The following is a 20282-nucleotide window of genomic DNA, read 5'->3' as shown; positions in this document are numbered from 1 at the left end:
ACGGATAAAAAAGCAGCCCTAACCGTATGAAACAAAGCATGTGCTGCAGGCACTGGACTGTAAATCCAGTTATCGCACGTGAATCTGCGGACACGGATACGATCTGCTAGTGGTGCCTCTGACGACAGATCGATGGGAAGAGGCAGCCAACGCGCACAAATGCAAAGTCTCCATGTGACCGTTAGAGGCTCCCACTCCCAGGGGAGTGGAATCATGCATGTTGCGGCAACGCTCCGCGAGAAGAGCCGTCGCCTCCTTGTCCTCTGTCCCGCATGGTATGTAAGGTAACATACGTTGAACACGGTCGTCGCGTGGCTCATTCGAGTCATGGGCCCCGTCTCGCGGAGAAGGTGCCTGGAGCTCGCACGCTAAGCTGAATAGGGATAGACCTTGCGAACTGCATAAGCGGGGCCAGCGCCGCAATCCGAAGCCTCGAGTCCCGAAGTGCAGGGCTCTCTAAGCGGGTCAACAATGGGCATCCCCGATCGACACAAGCAGTGGCATCACGACATGGATTCCATTTGTACACACTCCACTGCGATGATGCTTGGCCCTTTGCGGAGGCGACTTCTAGCGCCTCATAGGTAGCTATCCTCCTGTTCAAATCAACGCGCGTTGCGGGTGTCGGGGTCTTCTTGCGAGTGGGCGTGGACTGTTAAGCTGCCTTGCACACTTCAAGGTTTCCAAGGCCCATCTCCAGATTAAGCTACCTTGGGTTTAAAAGAGTCAATGAATTCCATTCTTTTCCGTTTGTTTAATTACAGGATTACCATCTTCGTTGTCTTCTCCTTCCCGGCTCCCCAGCATTACCTACTTCGCGGCTAATTACCTACTGGAGTCTCGTTATGACCATAGCTTCTCGTCTGTTCAGTCTTCCCGGCCTCACCATTGCCGGGGCCGTGGAGTATCTCCTGGTTATCAGACTATTGCCCGACTACTTCAGCTCACATAGTCGATTCACAGCCGTCGTTGGTACAATTCTGCTCAACTATGCTTTCGGCATCGTCTTTTGGGCGTTGTTGTACCCAAATTTGCTGAGCCCTCTACGACGGATTCCTGGTCCAAGAGTAAGTGAAAGCTTGATGTCGTTCCTTCTCAAGTGCTTAAAGAGCATACATACTCACCAGGTCCTTCTGTAGGCGGTAATCAGCGCTGCTTATCGAGCCCTGCTTGTCAAAGAAGGGCCTGCTGGAAACTTGTTTCTTGATCTGGCCAAGCGCTATCCGGATGAAGATCTAGTTGCCCTGGATGCTTTCGGGCGCCAAATATTCGTCGCCAAACCGCACCTGCTGGCCGACTTGCTTTCACACAACTGCTACGATTTTGCCAAGCCAAGGAGGATCGCCGCCTTTTTGCGCCTCATCTTGGGCGATGGTCTCATCACCCTGGAGGAGGATAAGCACAAATTCCTCCGGAAAATTACACAACCTGCCTTCCACGTCAGGCACATCACGGACCTGTATCCCATGATATGGACCAAAGCCGGCGTCTTGACGAGTAGACTGAAAAGCGAAATTTCCAATGGCGCGAGCGCTGAGTCGAAGGGTTCGGCTGTGCTCGAACTGACTGGTTGGGCGAGCAAGGTCACGCTGGACATCATCGGGATTGCCGGCATGGGCCGCGAGATAAACGCCGTCGAGAAGGCAAGCGATCCGCTTCAGGAACTCTACGAAGAACTGCTCGAGCCGGACCGGGAGAAGATCTTTTTCGCGACGCTCAACCTGGCTTTTGGTAACCGCCTCATCAAGATGCTCCCGTGGAAAATGAACGACCTCTTCGTCTACCTAATCACTTCACTCGACAGCATCTGCAGGGATCTGATTAGGGAGAAGCGACATGCAATCGTCCAGAAGGAGGATGACCACTTCGACATCTTGTCCCTCCTGATCAAGTCTAACAACTTTGACGACGAGGTCCTCAAAGACCAGCTTCTTACCTTCTTAGCGGCAGGGTATGTCGAGAATACTGCCACGGGCAGCCACTTAGTTACCATCCATCCGTTACTGATCATCCATATCTCAGGCACGAAACCACAGCATCAGCACTCACCTGGTCGGCGTACCTGCTCGCCAAGCACCCCGAAATCCAAAAGAAGCTTCGTGACGAGGTCACTCAGGCGCTCGGAGAGAATCCCCAGACGAACGACCCGCCAGCGGACCTCGCCAGCCTGCTGAAGCAGATGCCATACCTGAACGGCATCATGCATGAGACGTTGCGCCTGTACCCCACCGTCCCGCTGACCATGCGCGAGGCGCTCCGGGACACGCGCCTCGGCGAGCAGCTCATCCCCAAGGGCACCGAGATGGTGGTGTCCATCTGGCAGATCAACCGCTCACCCGAGATCTGGGGCCCAGACGCGGCCGAGTTCCGCCCAGAGCGGTGGATCAACGCCGACGACGGCAAGCCGAACCGGCACGGCAGCGCCAAGAGCAACTACGACTTCCTGACCTTCCTGCAGGGCCCGCGGAGCTGCATCGGCCAGGAATTCGCAAAGGCCGAGATGCGCTGTCTGCTCGCCGCCCTGGTGACGTCCTTCGCGTGGGATCTGGCCATGGATGAGTCCAAGATCGTCCCGAGAGGGGTCATCACCATCAAGCCGGAGCATGGCATGTACTTGAAGATGAGGCCTCTGCATGGTGGCGCTGCATAATAGCATGGTTACCTAGTAGGTAGATAAAGCGAATCTATGCACTCGCAATTGCTATTGTCATTCGTGGTCCTAAGTAAGCGATGCTGAGCTGCACCTCTTTTGCCCTGATCCCTCCATGATTTTCCTAAGCTCGGGTTATCCTAGTAATCCACGGCCGCTATGGATTTTAGGGGCATGTTCCCATCTTACTTACTAGTAGCTAAAGTTAGGTACTTCAAAGGAAACGTGGATACCACTAATAAGTAGTTTTAAAAAATAAAATTGTTCCTGTATAAGTATATGTATGATTACCACTCAGTTATTGTGGTAAGGCATGAACAATGTTTAATTCAAGTCTTGTTATGCTAGGTTCGTAACGTCATCATATGGTAGTCGTCAAAAAAAAAAAAAAAAAAAAAAAAATACGTAACTAATTATATAATAAACTTACCTGAAAGGTACTATGCCCGGCTATAATGCGGGCACTTGTTAAGTAGTCGTGAAGACGTCTGAAGAAAACGGCTCTTAGTGTCGTTTCAATTGGTTCCAGCTGTTTCGGCAGTATTAACCCAGTTCTTGTGGCATTAATTGTAGGTTCGTGCATCATTCGCTGATATACATCATTCGTTTGTAAGATATGTTATCGTATTTAAGCTAGTTATATTAAAAAATAATCCTCGTCATTTATAGAACAATTCATAAACTGTAAAATTGCAGTGGCAAAGCAATCTGTGCAATATCTGATTTTCTGGAGTTATCTTATTAAATAAGTTTACGAAATCTCCAATCCCACATGATGTGTGTTGCCGCTGCCTCAGGTGTACTATCAAAACATAGCTAGTTACGGGACTTACGACGCCAGTAGCTCGTGACTTCTTCCCTCGTGAATACAACAGTTTACGTAATTTCCCTCTGCGGATAGTGCTACTTCTTGTTTTATTTCTGTCTCAATGGCACAGGCACACGCTCAGCACCAGCAGTACGAAATAAAACCAGTGCCAGCGTAGCCAAGAATCCTGCAGCGGCAGCAAGGCGGAATGGCATCAGCAGCCACACACTCGCGCTCGACACGGCCCACCGCGGCAGGTCAAGGCAGAGGGGCACCGGCGCTGCTCGCCGTTGTGCCGGGGCGCGGCGTGATCGCCGGGGATAATGCAGGCGCGAGGCTTGTTGAGCTTGTGTATTGAGGAGGTGACGGAGTGGTTTGGGTAGGGGCTGGGGATGCTGGTGAAAAGGAGGGCAGGCAGTTCGGATTGTGGTGGGACAAGTATCTGGGAATTTGGCATACATTATAGGCAATCAACTATTTCGTATAACTTCCTTGCTATCAAGCTATATCATAAAAGCGCCAATCTTCGTAATTGGGTCAGATGAGACGTGGTGGAAATCCAAGACTTGACCCAAATCAGGCATTCCCTCACTTGATCAGCTGCTTCTGGCTCTCCTTGTAGCGCTCCCACTGTGTATTAAAGTCACGCTTGAAGGCGCTGACGTTGCCAAAGGCGCGCTTGAGATGGTCCTTGCGCAGGCGGCCGCCTTGGTGGCGGTACTTTGCCTCGGCGCGGGCGAGCCCGAGTGCCGTGGTGACCGTGTTGCGGATCTGGCGGCCGTCGAGCTTCTCCTTGTACACGACCTCCTCCAGCCACTCCTTGATGCCGTCATAATCCTCGATCAGCTTGCGCTTGTCCAGCGGTTCCAAGAACCCGTGGAAAATGGCCTCCATCTGGTAGTCCTTGAGCGACTCGTACTGGATCGACACGTGGATCCGCGACGGGATCGCAATATCGAACTCAGCGATCTGGTTCGTCGTCAGGAACATGATGCCCTGGTAGTACTCCAGCACGCGAAGGAAGACTGTTCAGTAGTCAGTTTATGTTCATGCTTTGATTCGGCAGGAGCTAGATCCACGCACCCGAGACTAGGGCGTTCTTGTCTGTAGACCGAATCGCACTACCGCGCCCGCGGCTCTCTAGGAAGACATCGGCTTCGTCACTGTCGTCGCTCAGTTAGTCACGAAATGCGGTAAGGGGGTTACTAAATAAGTTGAGATAATACTAACATCAGAAGGATTGCCTGCCATCTCGTGGCCAGAGCGAAGATCCTTGAGAGATTTGACTCGACGTGCTTCGCTTGCGTGCCGACGTCGGCTACGCTAACCGAGAACAGGGGCTTCTTGGTGGCGATGGCGATAGTCTCGGCAGTCGATGTCTTACCGACTCCAGGCGGGCCTAACGACTTAGGTGTCAGATAACTCACTCTATCAAACCCGACAGTTCCGGACTAGCCACAGCAGGACTAGCAACTTACCGTAGAGGAGGATTACAAGCCCCTTGCCCTTGCCGGGAATGATGTCGTCCACTTCCAGGCCATCCTCGTTGTCATTCGACATCTCGGCCGTCGATGAGACATGACTGCGCACGAGGTCGAATAGGAGGTCCTTGGTGGATTGGGCCTCTGCCTTCTTGCCCTTTGTCTTACGCTTGTCTGGACCACTATCGTCGGCCAGCTTGAGGCGCGAATTCCAGGCGTCCATGCTGTCCTCCTCGGGGGCCAGCGAGTCGAGCAGCGTGACTTGTAGCTGCGCCCACTGCTTCTGGTCGAGGATGTATCCTAGTACGCGCGGCGGGCACAGCAGGTACTGCTCGTCATCCCAGTCCCTGGCGCCGGCCACCTGGGGATCATCGAAGTGAATGCGGTACCGCCGGGCCAACTCCTCGTTATTTATGCAATCAGAACACGCGCACCCCGTGCCCACCCCGGCCGAAGCCAGCGGCCCGTTGCGCCTCTCCGCCTGCCCGTACGTGAAGTACGACTCGTAATCCACCATGACTCTGCTCTGCACCTCCGACGACCGCACCGCCGCCGCCGCCGCCGCCGCCGCATCGACCGCGCCTCGACCTCCTCCAAATCCTCCAAAGCCCATCATCATGCCGGCGTATTCGAACGGCTCCAACGAGGTGCTCGACCGCAGGTCAATCTCGCCTTCGCCACCGTCGTCGCCGTGCCGCATGCCCGACAGGCCCTTCTTCTCCGAGATGGCCTTGCCCTTATACTCAAACAATCGCTGACTGTGTTTAGCTTCGCAGACCTCGCGGAACCTCTTGCCCCTCTTGATGAGGTCGGCCCGCACGGCGTCATTCTCTGGGTGTAGCTCAAACGGGTAGTAGGGCAGTGAGAGGAGCGGCAGGTGGCCGTCGAAGTGGTCAAAGTTGAGGGTGAAGTCGGTCCGGCCGAACGAGCCGTCCTTCCAGTCGTACGACCACACGTCCAACTTCCAGGGCAGAAACTTACGCCCGCTCCGGTCGAGCCACGGCCAAGTACCCTTGTTGTCCTTGACGACAAAGACCTGGTGCTCGCCTTGGAACGGGCGGCCGTAGACGAGCTGGCCCGGCGGGAAGATAGTCCAGAGATCCTCGAACTGGATCGCCTCGGGCTTCTGCGACTTGTACTTGGGCCGCATCTTGAAGTACTTATCGAGCTTCTCGTCACCCGAGGATCCGCCGCTTATGGTTTCGAGAAGCAGCTTGAGGTCGCCGCGCGCTTGTCTCTCGTCGTCGCTCTCGCCGGGCTTCTCGGCTGCGGCGGCAGCCTCAAGCTCGTCGAACTGAAAAATGATGGCCTCGTAGGGCGACTCGAGGGCGACGGGCGCGTCACGGAAGATGTGATACGGATAGTAGCTCAGGTGCTGTTTCAGTAGACTCCACAGGTGGGGGTTGGTAATGTCGATCTCCGAGCTGTTCTGCGGCGAGTTGGGAGAGAATCCGGCCTCGAAGACGATCTTGCGCAAGATGAAGGCGTACTGGTTGCCGTCCGCATCGCCATCGCTGGCTTTCTTTAGCTTGCTGTCCTCCTCAATGGCCTCGCCCGTGGCAGGATCCTTCCGGCTGACAACCACCTTGATCCTGGCTCCGGGCTCCTTGTCCTCCTTGACCTCGCCTGCAGCCACGTCAGCTTTGGCCAACTCATCCTTCTTTACGCCCTCATCCTTAGGGGCCAGTGCGACCTCGATGACCTTGTTGCAGTGGCACTTGCACGCCTGCTCGAGCTCGGCCAGCCTCTTCTCAATAGCCGCGAGCTTCTCCAAGAGGGACTGTATGCGCGTTAACTAAGGCGTGGCACGGTCACAGAGGTCCTTTGGCGTTAAACCTACAGGCCTGGGAGGAGCATCGACGGCGTCGGCCATGGTCGGTGCGCTATTGTTTGAGCGGCTGGGGAGATTTTGAGGTACTAACTAATGGATCAAAGGTAAGTTTGAATCGCCGAAGCCCTAAGCGCGCTGAATCAAAAGCTCTTAATAAAGACGACAAGGGACAGCGTACAGATTAATTAGGTCCTAGAGTGGTATCGAGCCTTGTGTGATTGTAAATCCACGTTTCATACGCTTCCCCCCCCCCCCCCCCCCCCCCAGGGCGCAGTTTGTGCACCCAATCACAGAAATGCTGTGCCTCTCTGTAACGTTGATCATAGCTGAGTAGGTGTCTATCAAGAGCAAATAAGGGGCTGTTGATTGCACCTATCCTGGTACATGGTATACATTACGTACATAGAATCTGTAGGCTGACGCCTGCAGCTCTAATAATATCATTTATATGCTTAGCAAGCAAGCTGCATGGCCAGGCAATATTTGCAGAGTGTGGTCCGCACCCTCAGCCTTGTCCTCGCATGTTCAGTTCTCCAACATCTGCTCCATGGTCGGCGATTAACCATGGCTCGTGGAGAGAGCACGACTGACCGAGGCGGCAGGGGTGAAAGCAAGAAGACCTTCAGTCCGAAGAACAGCGAAAAAGTCAAGAATTGCGAAGAGAAGCAGACGCGCCTACGCAGCTGGGCCAGCAAGTCGCGCAAGTTCACGGAGCAAGAGCGGTCAGCGCTGCGCATCAACAGCAGGGAGGCCTTCAGGGAGTTCTGGGAGGGTTCTCTCGAGGCCAAAGACGCATTCGACATTGAGCACGACGACGCGGCCGGGCGGCTGGCGCAGGGGGCTACGCGACTGGCCGCGGCGGCATACGACATCGTGCAGAATGTCAGTCCCATTGTGGACATCATCAAGGACTTTGGGGCGCCGTATGGGGGCATGGCCATGGGAACGATCTGCTTTGTCTTTGCGGTAATGAACTACGCACTTCAATCTTGGCTCAAGCACAGTTGAGAGCAATCAATAACTGACCCTTTAAGACAAGATCGCCAAGAACCGGGCATCAATGGAAGGACAGGTTGTATCGACGCTTGCCGACATCAAGGACCGGCTCCCGGGTGTCAGGATGTACCAGCACATTTACAACGCTGACGACGAGCTCGACCAGCAGCTGCAGACCAAGATCGTAGATGCCTACGACAGCTTTATTGACTTTTGCATTGCCGCATCAGACTTTTATACGTGCGGTAGTCTACGTACGTTGCCCTGGCCTAAAAATTCAACTACCTGAACCCATGGATTACGCCAGAAATACCTTATCTAACAAACCTCAAGGGCGATGGGCTCGGGCGCTGGAGGGCAACCGCCTCGACGAGCCGGCGTCGCGTGTGCAGAAAGCCGTGATCGACGTGCGGCTCGTGTGCGAGGAGCTGCTCAGCAAGAACGTCAACGCGGTTAAGAACGACCTTCGGCAGGTGCGGCAGCAGAACGTGGAGCTCAAAGAGCAGATCAGGGAGCTCAAGAGCCAGATTTCGGACATGCAGAACGACCACGACCTGGAGTTGGTGCGCAAGCTGCTGAGTCTCGAGGCCATGTCAGACAAAGCGCAGCTGGCCCAGCTGGAGCGCCACCGCTGCAACGTCGCCGCCGAGTTCCAGCAGAGCAACTGGTACGGCACGACGGGGCTCGAGCAGCGTCTGCGCAAGGTCGAGCAGGGCCCCGACTTCCAGGACTGGCTCCGCTCGCCCCAGTCCAGCTTGCTGGTGCTGGCCGGCCGCAACGACGTCCTCGAGGCAATCCACTGCTGGGTCTCGCCCATCGCCCTGGACCTGATCGCCAAGCTGACGCGGACATCTTCATCGTCCGACGACAACGCGAACCCGTGCGCCTTCTACCTCATTGGCCACCGCGACGTCGAGGACACGCCGCTCGACGTCCTCGCGTCGCTAGTGCTGCAGCTCCTGACCCTCAGCAAGGAAGCCCTGCGGACGGACCGGGCGCAGTTCGCCGAGCTGCGCGCTAAGCTCGAAGAATACCACCATGCTCAGCAGCACGGCGCAGACACCTCGGCCGCTGACCTCAAGCAGAAGCTGCAGGACGTGGCATCACGCGCGCTGGATCTCTTCGGCAGCAAGAAAATTGAGAAGCCGACGACGACGGTGTGGATTATACTCGACCGCGTCGACCAGTGCCGCGCAGCAAGCGCCATGGGCTCGCCATCGCCGGGAACACCTGGCCGGAGCCAGCACCATCGAAGCGCCGGCCGCGCGCTGCTTCAGACCCTGGTGCACCTGGTGGAGCACGCCGCGGCGGGCGTCACGGTCAAGGTGCTGGCCGTGGTGAACCGCGTCGACTTGGGCGTCGAGGGGGACGAACTAGGCGCTACGCGCGACGAGAGCGTTGCCGTGCTCGAGGTGGACCAAGCCGAGGATGTGTATTAGACTGAGATGGAGTGAATTGGAAAGAAACGTACCTAATTACCTCTATACGGTACTGGCCAGGTTCGGCGTCCGTGTTTCACTGTAGATAGGCCTGGTAACTCGGAGGCAAATATGACTTGGCGATAAAGGCTGCGGGTGTTAGACTTAGTCCGCGCACAGCCTCTGTCAAAGGCTGCGATATTCTCCGGTTTCTCTGGCCGCTCATATGTCGTACGACACAACAGGGAAGGGGGGGCAGAAACGCATTGGATGAACACCATGAAGATTTTCACTGCTTTCTATTAGTCTGGGAGGTGCAGCTCCTGTCAATGATATGGTGACTGTAAAGGAAGGGAACTTGGGGGTGTGAAGACAAAATTGCTGTTCGTTTCGCTGTCTTCTTTCCATTTCCATTTCATTCTCCTGCTGTGTTAGCGATAACTACCTGAGTTATCTTGTCCCGAAGGAGCTTCCACCCTCAAAGCTTTACCGATCCGACTATCGCAATAGTCGTACAATATATTCGATGGCCGATGGCTGCGTAACCTCCGAAAGGACTAAAGTTTATCAGGAAAACGACAAAGATGAATTCAAAGCGACAGGGTGAAGCAGCTCACCAAGGGATGCCACTCGCTAAAGGGGAGTAATCGCCATCGATAGGGAATTGCAGCTCAACAGTTCGCTGGTGCGCAGACTCATTCCGAAGGCCAGGTATAGCCAGCTGTACACGGCTAGCCTAGGCATGTCGCGCACTGCTACACGGCCCGTATATATAGAGAGTCTTATTCTTAGTCTTTAGGGCAATCGAGATTTAGGGAGCGAGATAGTTAGAGACCTGATAAGGCACAGTTTGGTTCGATGGGTTTTTTTAAGTCTGGTATAGAAACCGCAGCCAGCAACGAGGGCTAGTAGCAGCTGGTCAACTCGTCACATGGCAAGGGCTGGAGAAGCGAGTCTGCCGTGAGCCGGAGATGGTGGTAGTAAGCATGTCGTCCTTCGAAACAATGCACAAGGTTCCCTATTGTACAAGCGGTTGTTATTGTGGTCAGTTCTCAATCCACGCATAGTCCCTGAAGCGGGCCCCGGGTTGCGTACCCTGCTGTGAATACCGCCGTAACCACTACAAGAGTTGTCACGGACGTTGGCCGCCACTTCGTCTCTCCAACCAGGTAAGTACAGCATTCTTTAACAACTTGATCGACAGCTCGTCTACCCAAACAAGATCTCCTCTCTTCTGATGCTGTCGCCTTTTCGTTGTTGTTGTGGATGCGGGTCGTTTATCAGCTTACCTTGAACCTTACCTTCTTGGGCTTCCCCATCAAGAACTGGTATCCGCTCCGGGCACCATCACCTATCAACTCCCGATAGCAAACCGGCCTCAGTGATGAGAGGGTCCCGGGGACGGTATATACGCCGAGGCACTCCCCATTCAGCATTTCCTTACCGATCTGGGCTCCAAGCTGGGCCACTAAGTACCTACCAAGGGTAGGGGTAACCTCTGTCATTTTCCCCCGGCGCTGGCAGTTCTGACCCTGTGTTGTCATTCCGGCCTTGGTTGGGTATCATGGTAGCAATGCTGAAGTTTACAATGTCAACGTCGGGCAACAACGACAAGGCAGTGGCATACACCCTTTCCCCGCTAGGCCAGAGCGATTCCTCCGGTTGCTGCCATCGCAAGTCCGGCTGAATTCTATCCGTTCGGGCGTCTAACCCTGTCAAATAGGGCCTCCCGTCATTTTCCGCGCGCCATCCCAGCATGGATAAATCACCCGTGACAGCGTCGCGAGCGGAGTCGTGGGCGACATGCGTGTCGTATCAAGACGAATTTTACGACGTGCTCGAGGCCGAGGCCCATGAGGGCGAGCCTTTGCCTAGGGCCCGGAACAACGTCTGGGTCAGCAACCAGGAGAAGGTGCGCATCAACTTCCGCCGCCTCCACGCTGGCGCCGAGAAAGCGGGCCTCGCTAAGTCCCCCTTTTTTCCCAAGACCGCCGCCGAGTACGCCGGCCTCAAAGCCGACATCCTGGAAGCCGAGGCCGCAAAACTGAAGGCAAAGATCGTGGCGAAGGAGGCGGCGCTGGAAGACCGGCGCCAGGGCGGCCAGTGGAAAACGATCCAGGTGATCGGTTCCTCGGGCAAGGTTGAGACCAAAACAATCCCGGTCTACCACAGCGCCCATGCTCCCACCGCTGCCCCCAAAGTCCCCGATACCCTGCCCCGCGCCGCCGTGGACATCGGAGAGAAGAACTTCGCTGTCGAGAACAGCGAGGCACGCACCGCGTAAGTTATTCCGTCTCTCCCCGGCGCCGTACTCTCATCTAACTCCCCCGCTAGCGCAGAGCACTCCACCGCGGACACGGTCGACTTCCTGCTCCAGCTGCACGACTCGCAGAGCCCAGCACTGGACTACGCCTTTGCCATGCATGCGATGGGCGGCGCCGCCACGCCCGCCGACTTCAACGGCAGCCCGATGCGGCAGACGCTCAAGCACGCCGGCATCCCCGCCGACGGCAGCTGGGGCAGGAAGGCCGGCCTCGCCTTCTTCGACCCCCGATACCGGGGCCTGACCGTCTCGCCGCACCCGCACCCGCACAACCCCCGCCTCGCGCTCCTCAGGGAGATTGCCGCACGCGCCATGACGCGCAAAAACCGGCTCCACAAAGCCGGCAGCAACACCACCACCACCAACAACCCCAACCCCAACCTTTCCGTACCGGGCCCTGTCGTCCCCCCACCCCCCAGAATCAACCCTGTCCCCCCGGCAGCCGAAGACGGCCTCTCGACCGTGCTGGCCCTCCCCAACCCCTTCAACCTCGCCGCGCCGGCGGACTGCGAGTGGCCGCGTCCGGCCGAGTTCCACACCGAGGGCGACGACCGCGTCAAGCGGTGGGAAGTCTACCCCGCCTCCGCCGCCGCCGCTGCCGCCGCCTCGTCCTCGTCCTCGTCTTCCTTTCGTTCCGCCGGCTCTGCCCCTTCCCAACAGCACCAGCACCAGCGCCAGCACCACAGCCCGGAGCAGCCCAAGAAACCGTCCCCGTACACCGAGCTGGACTTGCACATGATGGACATGGGCCTGGACCCGGTCTCGGAAAAGGGCAAGGCGGCGTTCGAGGCGGTGATGGCGGGGCACGAGGACGCCGCGACGCAGCAGCAGGACTCGGAGGCCCCGCGGATGATCACGGTGGGCCGGTTCCTGCCCGTGCCGAGGCTCAGGGACGTGGCGGATCCGAGGCTGGAGTTGACGGCGGAGGAGATTGCGGTGCTCGCTGAGGTTGAAGGTGGCGCTGCTGGACAGCAGCAGCAGCAGCAGATAACAATTCCGTGGCGGCTGAGGCTGATGGCGGGGGATCGCTGGGACTTCCACCAGGAGAGGAGACTCGCGGAGAGGTGGGCAGCGGCGAATCAGCAGCTGCAGCAGCGGGCTTGGGCTGGGGTTGGTGGTGGGTTCGACCAACGGGAGGAGGAGGAGATTGAGGAGGAAGAGAAGCGCTGGAGGAGCATGGTGAAAGACTTGGTTGAGGAGGAGGAGTAGGAGGTGTGAGATATTGGCTTTGTTTTTCTGGGTTTGATTTCTTTTTTGATTTCTGATTTTCTTGAAGGAGAGGGTTCTCAACTTACAATGGGGTTTCCGGAAGGACATAAAGAAGGCTCAGGGATAAACAGTTGCATGGGCGGGCGCAATGGGCATTGGTCGAGGTTTACTGGGATACCCAAAGATACCCAAAGGAAGAGTATGGCGCATAGGGATATGCCCAAGTTCCAGAGGTCGACGGTCGGAAGGGAGCTCAAGATTTCTTTTTTGCTAAGGGCTACATACTACTGGCTTCAGGGGATGTACTAGCATTCAACGATTGATGAATGAAATGAGGGAACGGGGAGTCTTCGCTTCTCTTCGGCGGTGCAATTATCCAATGCAGAAAAGGAATTTCCATTTTGATGATGGTTGAGGGGCGTTGTTGTTGTTGTCGCTGTTGTGAGTTAAAAGCCTTATTTGACTCGAGATGAGCGCCGTGGAACCCCTGAATGAAGAGCTGCATCAGCGGGATTGTGGGCAGGGGTTGGGGCCGGCGTGCCGGTGCGTGATACTATTATTGTTGCAACTGGGCGAGATGGGCAAATTAGGGACCACTTTAAAACCTGTCTTATCCTTGAAAGTCGCGGTTGGATACCATCACACCAAATCTGCACCATTGGGGTTGAGCAGAACTCATACGCTCGCCGTCGATGAAGATTCACACCAGCGGCGGCACAGGCCAATGTCAGATTTACCCCCGAGACAAAGTGAGCGCTTGCGGCGAGCCGAAGGGAGATCCCGGACCCAGAGCGCGCGGCAGATCGTAGATCATGTCAATCTCGGATGTCTTGGGGGCCGCCCGGTCCCATGTCGGCCCCTGGGCCAGGTGCCTGGCTCAGTCTATTTTGGCAGAGATGTGACGAAAAAAGGAAATGCCCGTCAAGCCCAGAGGCGGGATCCAGCCGGTTGGTCTTACAAGACACGTTTCAGGGTATCAAAGGGCAAAGAGCAAGAGTAAAGAGGAATGAGGAATGAGGGATGAGGGATGAGATCAGACGAAAAGCGGTGACCAAAGATCGGCAACCGAGATGTGCAGACGCGAGAGAAACACAATAGAACAACGCCTCTGCAGAGCCGCAGCCGCTGGGTGTCGCTTGGCTGCCGGGCCCCCATGTGCTGTGGCGGGGCACCAGCAGCGACCTCTCAACGGTGCCTTGCAGAGTTGGGTTGGCGGCCACGGCAATGGGCCCTGTCTGCCTGACAAGGAATAGGGAGAGGTCGCTTACAAGTCTTGGCCTGGCGAGCGGCGATCCTGGCGCTGTTTCGTTTCAGAAGCTCAGGCGCCCTCGCTGCCTGTTGGCTTCATCGGTTGTGTAACGCGAGGCGTCAGCACTCAGCGCACCCGTGTTGCACTAATGACGTTGATAACGGGGGGTTTTTGCCAGACTGACAGATCGCAAGAGAGCGACAGAAGGTGGGCGATTTTGTGGACAAAGGCAGCCAAGTCGGGCCACTCTGGCATTGCAATCAATCAATCGTTTGAGTTGGCCCGGGACAGGATTTATGCAAGCACTGGGCCTGTAATTATTAGAGACCTGATGTATCGCGTGCGGTATTTCGCCATTTCATCTTTGTGCCGCGTTGACCGGAACCCAGGAACCAGGCAAATAGAAAATTGGGGTCTTTAATCTCGCGCTGAATTGGCCTCGTGGTACCCATGCGCGGTGGCTCTAATGATTCTCATGGGATAATAACGGCCGGATGGTGCCATGGTTACGGGTGTACGCTACAGTAAGTTGCAGCACGGCGTTGTCTGCTTGTCGGGACTGCACAAGAACCAGGGGCCCTCCCCTGTTCGCGGCGGCGGCCCATGTCGAGGGGTCGTTAGTCACTCCACCTGGCCCGGACCAACTGCTGACCCCTGTTTCCAGCGGAACCTTGATGGGAAAAGGGAGGCACAAACGACACGAGGCCACTCCAGGGCATTGCATGGTATGCTTCACGCCGAGATTCCACGACCCCGACCAGCTCGAAGACTCCCAAGCCACAGGACGACAAAATCGCCTATTTCCCGTACCAATCGAACGTCTGCTTTGCAACGGACGCTCCGAACCTCGACCCTCCACTGCAGTCGGATAAATTCCATGGCCGCACGGCTCTGCGCTTGAGCATTCCAGCAGACAACTCCCCTCTTTAGCGACAGACCTGACACGGCGAACCGACCACCCCAAGGGCGTGGGCGGAGCCTTGGAAACGCAAGAAACCATGTCTGCAACCGAAGAGACGGCCAAGCAGGAGGGGCAGGAGACGCGGGAGACACCACAGGTAGACGAGCAGGAGAGGCCGCAGTCGAGAGATGGCTCTGACAAGGACACAACCGTACGTTTCTACCACTTCAATGCGTAAACATCACAGCATTGTGTTCATGTTGCTCACCGCCCAACGTCGCTCCGCAGGAGACCTTTGAGGATGCCGTCGAGACGGGCTCTGTGCGGTCGTTAACCAAGCGCCAACGGCCCGCCAAACGGCTGTCGGTCGAGGATCAGATTGACTCCGACTACGAGGAGGAGGTTTCGAAGCGCACGGCAGATAACGACAAACCCGAGCCACAACAGCAAGCCGCTACGGACAAGAAGCCACAACGACCTCTCTCGCAAGCATCGGCTGGCTCGCTCGACAACGTGAACCTCGATGATGACTCGGCTGTAGTAACAGCTCCCGCACCGCAAGGTAAGTCGGCCGACGGATGCCACAAGATCGACATCGCTGGGCATACTAACTCAGCGATAGACAAGAGCCCCCCGCCACCCGAGAAGACCTCCAAAACCATGTCGTTCAGCAGCATAACAAATGCCCTGCCGCCCATGCCGTGGTCGCCGCCAGCTAACGACTCCCGGTCGAAGAGTCCGCCGGCTATTAGCCCCGCAGGCCCATCCCCCTCGGCTCCCGCTCCCGCTCCCGCTCCAGCACCCGCGCCGGCCCCAGCCTCAACAGGCCGGAAATTCAACAGCCCATTCTCCTGGCTCTCGCGGAGCTCCTCCAAGGAACCACCGGCGACACAACCTACGCCCTCACCGAGAAGAAACACGGCTAGCTCGGTCGCCACCCTGACGAGCAACCCAGAGATGATGCTGAGCAAGCTAGAGGAAGAGAAGGAAGGCGTAGGGAGGGAGAATGGGTCGCGTAACAGCCTCAAGGACCGCTTCAAGCTACTCCGGATGCGGGAAGAGGCGGGCATTCCCGGCGACGAAGACAAGCCGGGCACCGCGACGAGTGATGGCGGGGACAGTATCAGCCTAGCCGGACAGCCCCTGACGTCGCCGCTTCCGCAGAGCCCGAACAGGAATCTCGCCCCAGGAACTGCGTCGGGCGTCACGGCTGGCCCATCAGCCATGGACGATACTCCGGTCGACTGGGATCTCTGGCAATCAGTAGTCTACGAGGGCCCCGCCGCTGTGGCTCGGACGAGCCCGGAGGAGCTGAACAAGGCGATCGCGACAGGTATTCCAAGTGCCATCCGCGGCGTCATCTGGCAGGTCCTCGCTCAGAGCAAGAATGAAGACTTGGAAGTTGTCTACAGGGAGCTTGTGGCTAGGGGCACCGAGAAGGAAAAGAACAGACAGAGCAGTGGGACAACAATAAGCGGCGCCGTCAACGGCAGTTCCAAAGGATCGGGATCCTCTGCGTCTTCGGTGCATTCGGAGCACTCGGTATCCAACGGTGCGCCCTCTCCGACCGAAAAAGAGACGGCCGCTGCCGCCACCGAGCGTAAGAAGAAGGAGAAGGAGGATCTAGCCATGTTGCAGAGGCTTGAGAAGACCATTAGGAGAGACCTCGGCGCCCGGACGAGCTATTCCAAGTTTGCCGCTGCCCAGGGGCTTCAGGAGGGCCTGTTTGGCGTGTGCAAGGCATATGCGCTCTTTGACGAAGGCGTTGGATACGCCCAGGGCATGAACTTTCTCGTCATGCCACTCCTCTTCAACGTATGCCCCCGCTACTCTTCATCACATCGTTGCTGTACAGGCTTGTTGCTGACAACTCACCAGATGCCCGAAGAGGAGGCATTCTGCATCCTAGTACGACTCATGAACCAGTATCACCTCCGCGACCTCTTCATCCAAGACATGCCGGGTCTGCACCTGCATCTCTACCAGTTCGAGCGCCTCCTCGAGGACCTCGAACCGGCCCTCTACTGCCACCTCCGCAGGCGCGGCATCTCCCCCCACCTCTACGCCACGCAGTGGTTCCTGACCCTCTTCGCCTACCGCTTCCCGCTACAGCTCGTCCTGCGCATCTACGACCTGATCTTCTCGGAGGGCCTGTCGGCTATCCTCAAGTTCGGCACCGTCCTCATGCAAAAGAACGCGGCCGCCCTGCTCGCCCTCACCGACATGGGCCAGCTGACCTCGTTCCTCAAGGACCGCCTCTTCGACGTCTACATCGACGCGTCGCCGTCGTCCAGCTCGATCCTCGAGAACGGCTTCTTCGGCAGCTCGTCCAGCAGCATCGACAAGGAGGTCTACCGCGCCGACCAGCTCGTCCGCGACGCGTGCGAGGTCAAGATCACGCCCGACATGCTCAAGGCGTACCAGGTCGAGTGGGAGGAGAAGACGCGCGCCGAGCGCGAGCGCGAGGCCGAGCTCGAGAGCCTGCGGGCGTCCAACGCGAGCTACGCGCTGCGGGTGCGCAAGCTCGAGGAGCGCATCGAGGACGTCGACCGCGAGCAGGCCGCGCTTGCCACCGAGCTGGTCAGGACCAAGGTCGAGAACGAGGAGCTGAGGGACGAGAACGAGAGCCTCAAGGGCCAGGTCAAGGAGCTGCGGATCGTGATTGAGAAGCAGCCGGCCGAGATTGAGGCGGCGTGGCAGCTGGAGAGGGACGATTTGATGAAGAGGAACGGAAAGGTGCACGAAGAGAATCAGAGGTTGGAGAAGGAGCTTTCCGAGTTGGAGGAGGAGCTGGTACAGACTAAGATGCAGTATGCTGAGGTGAGTTTTTTTTTTTTTTTTTTCTCTGTTTTGTTCTCCTTCACACTGGGATAACCCGAACTGACCGACTAACTTTTTGTGCAGATCAACTCCCAGCACGAGACTCTGACGCGGAAATGGACCGACTTGAAGCGACAGTTTCAATGAGTCTTCCTTCACAGTAAAAAAAACCCCACGGACCATAGATCGGGCAGTTCCCTTGGTATATGCCATAGCCGTATTGTATTGACACCACCATCATCACAACCACGAAAGATGGACTTGGAAATTTGATTGTAGGGATGCGGAGCAACAGGAAGGGGTGGGATAACGCTGCATGGCTGCTTGCTGCTGCGGACAGCGAGACAGATAGACAGACGGACAGGCAGAGAAACAGAGACGGGTTAACCCACACATGGGCGGGGATATTGGATGTATCATGATGGGAGTACACACATTGCTACTACTACTACTGCTACTACTAACCACCACATGTTGCCTCAAACACCATCGTTATCACAAAAGCTTTGCATTGCGTTGTCTTATCTAACCATGTTTTTGTTTTAACTCTGTATAGTGCTCCCCAAAAGAGAAAGAGTGAAAAAAATAATTAAAAAAAAAAAAAAACCTTGGGTGGATTTAGGTTTTGACTACTAGAAGCGTTGCTGGAAATGAAACGTAACACACAGATCCATCTCGGATAGGAAGCAATGGATGAACTAGGATACGGCACTCGGAAACCCGGGTTAGAGCGAATTAACCAGTCCTCAACACATCTCGAAATGTCACAGCACACAGGCAACAGGGAAATCTAGTCTGGCTCGATTGACTCCGCTCGGATCGCTGCTTTCACGGTGGTATTCATTTTTTCCATTGCCCTAATAACCCTGCCATGCCCTGTTACCGGTGACGAAGCAACTAGAAATGGAGTTGCCGTGGCACGCCATTTCATATCCGAAAATCACACCAAAATCGACGAGATGGGGCAGCAACGCAACAAGAAAAAAGACCCATCAACATCGAGGCTAATATAGCCGATGCGAGCCCGAGCCCAGACTCCCTTCTTTCTTCCCAGCCATCGTCATACCGCCACTCCTGCTCAGCGCTTACTTGTGCAGCTTACGCTGGTAGAAGGCGAGCTCCTCACCCTCCAGGATGTAACCGTCGCAGCGGCCGGACTGGCCAGGGCGGCTGGAGACGACGGCGTACAGGCGACCGGCCTCGAACTGCTTCTCGAGGGCGGGGTCGACCTTGCCAGAGGCGGCGAAGCGCGCGGCCTGCTTCTTCTCGACCGACTTGCTCTTCTTGACCTCCTCAGGGGCCTGGCCGCTCTTCTGCTGGCGGCGGCGGCCGAGGGGCTGGCCGTAGTGAGCCTCGTACCACTGACGGAACGGAGCGGCATCGACCTGGACGACGGCCGACTTGGTCAGGGTGTTTGTGCGGACGAGCTCGTTGTTGGAAGGGTGGTCTAGGAGTCGAGGTCAGTACGTTCTGCCGCCTCGGAAACCTGGAAGCAGCCTACATGACACCACAATGACACGAGTCTTGCGAGTGCAGCCCTCGGAGGCCCAGGCGAAGTTGCCCGAGTCGAGACGGAGCGCACGGTACTTGTGGTTGCCGCCGCGGGTGCGGACAACGTGGATGCGCTTGGCACCGATACGGGTGTTCGCAGGCTGGCGGCCTGCCTCGAAGGCTCTCTTCTTCCCTGTACGCGCTGTCAGAAATCTTGTTTCATTTCCAAACGCGTGTCACAGGCTCAGAACGCATGGGGTCGGTTCCTGCGGCGCCTGACTGCTCTTCTCCGAGAAAGTGGCAGACAAACCGACGCAAGAACCTTCCAAGCGGACCTTCGAGTGTCCCTTATGCCGAGGGACATTGTATTGTGTATGCGGAATTGAGAGGAGGAATTAGGACATACGGTAGAAACTGCAACACCATGGAAGTTAGCAAACACCATCTCGGACGTTGAATAAACAAACGAGGGGAGAACTTGCGCTCGCTTGGCACCCGTGTGGGCGCGCTTGTGCCGCGAATCCCGAGAAATACCCATCTTGCCGGTCTCTATGCGATGAGGTTTAGGTTAGCCAGAAGTTTGTGGTGAAAAATCGGCGGTGATGAATTTCGGGCGGGTGTCGGACGATTATTCGTGCTGCAGGGCTCGGTGGCGAGCTGGCGTTCTTGAAGGCACGGCAATCGACGTAGGTTCCCGTGCGATCGAGGGCGGGAGACTGAATCTGGGCATCACTCACCTCGCTGGTCGTTAACTGAGCGGTTGTTCGTTCAACTGGGATCCGGGTGCGCGATCGATTTTGGAAAATGTGGGCGGAAAACAATCGGCGGGAAGTTGGACCGCTGCCGGGGTGAGGAGCCCTATGAACTCTTGGCAATGCACAGACCAAGCACAGTCAGCAGAACCCCCAACCAGAAAAAAAGCTCCAAGTCCTCTTCAACAGCCACAGATTCCTAACAGCAGGGGAATTTATGGATTATTTGCTAAGGAACGCAACTGTTTATTTGTTGCAAGTGGTATTCTTAAGACGACATGTTAAACCTGCTCAGGGTAGGTAGAGTAACTGCAAAGGCTCGGAGAATAAGAAATCCAGCACCCGCATGTTCT

At 56.5% G+C, this 20282-nt stretch overlaps 6 protein-coding genes across 6 annotated transcripts; 4 read left to right on the top strand and 2 right to left on the bottom strand.

Annotated features, from left to right (window-relative positions):
• Positions 1-845: 845 nt before the first annotated feature.
• MFIFM68171_03393 (Isotrichodermin C-15 hydroxylase (Cytochrome P-450 monooxygenase CYP65A1)) lies at positions 846-2650 on the top strand (the record flags this gene model as incomplete). Its single annotated transcript, XM_071058814.1, has 3 exons — positions 846-1067; positions 1140-1951; positions 2023-2650. 3 exons carry the CDS (start codon positions 846-848, stop codon positions 2648-2650), a joined length of 1662 nt encoding a protein of 553 aa, XP_070914915.1.
• A 1396-nt stretch (positions 2651-4046) lies between these two features.
• On the bottom strand, positions 4047-6812 carry MFIFM68171_03392 (AAA+ ATPase domain-containing protein; the record flags this gene model as incomplete). The annotated part of the gene is made up of 5 exons (XM_071058813.1): positions 4047-4483; positions 4542-4621; positions 4689-4857; positions 4937-6719; positions 6780-6812. The coding sequence occupies 5 exons, from the start codon at positions 6810-6812 to the stop codon at positions 4047-4049; spliced, it is 2502 nt and encodes an 833-aa protein (XP_070914914.1).
• Positions 6813-7334: 522 nt separating this feature from the next.
• On the top strand, positions 7335-9205 carry MFIFM68171_03391 (uncharacterized protein; the record flags this gene model as incomplete). The annotated part of the gene is made up of 3 exons (XM_071058812.1): positions 7335-7736; positions 7810-8020; positions 8100-9205. 3 exons carry the CDS (start codon positions 7335-7337, stop codon positions 9203-9205), a joined length of 1719 nt encoding a protein of 572 aa, XP_070914913.1.
• Positions 9206-10940: 1735 nt separating this feature from the next.
• MFIFM68171_03390 (uncharacterized protein) lies at positions 10941-12716 on the top strand (the record flags this gene model as incomplete). Its single annotated transcript, XM_071058811.1, has 2 exons — positions 10941-11464; positions 11519-12716. The coding sequence occupies 2 exons, from the start codon at positions 10941-10943 to the stop codon at positions 12714-12716; spliced, it is 1722 nt and encodes a 573-aa protein (XP_070914912.1).
• A 2247-nt stretch (positions 12717-14963) lies between these two features.
• Positions 14964-17833, top strand: MFIFM68171_03389 (GTPase-activating protein GYP5; the record flags this gene model as incomplete). Its single annotated transcript, XM_071058810.1, has 5 exons — positions 14964-15077; positions 15155-15428; positions 15483-16681; positions 16745-17686; positions 17771-17833. The coding sequence occupies 5 exons, from the start codon at positions 14964-14966 to the stop codon at positions 17831-17833; spliced, it is 2592 nt and encodes an 863-aa protein (XP_070914911.1).
• A 938-nt stretch (positions 17834-18771) lies between these two features.
• RPS8A (40S ribosomal eS8 domain-containing protein) lies at positions 18772-19715 on the bottom strand (the record flags this gene model as incomplete). The annotated part of the gene is made up of 4 exons (XM_071058809.1): positions 18772-19133; positions 19188-19370; positions 19488-19524; positions 19584-19715. 4 exons carry the CDS (start codon positions 19713-19715, stop codon positions 18772-18774), a joined length of 714 nt encoding a protein of 237 aa, XP_070914910.1.
• Positions 19716-20282: the final 567 nt, after the last annotated feature.

Source organism: Madurella fahalii (genome assembly GCF_045866475.1).
Source record: "Madurella fahalii IFM 68171 DNA, scaffold_2, whole genome shotgun sequence".
Taxonomy (NCBI): domain Eukaryota; kingdom Fungi; phylum Ascomycota; class Sordariomycetes; order Sordariales; genus Madurella; species Madurella fahalii.
This window is presented reverse-complemented; position numbering and strand designations above follow the sequence as displayed.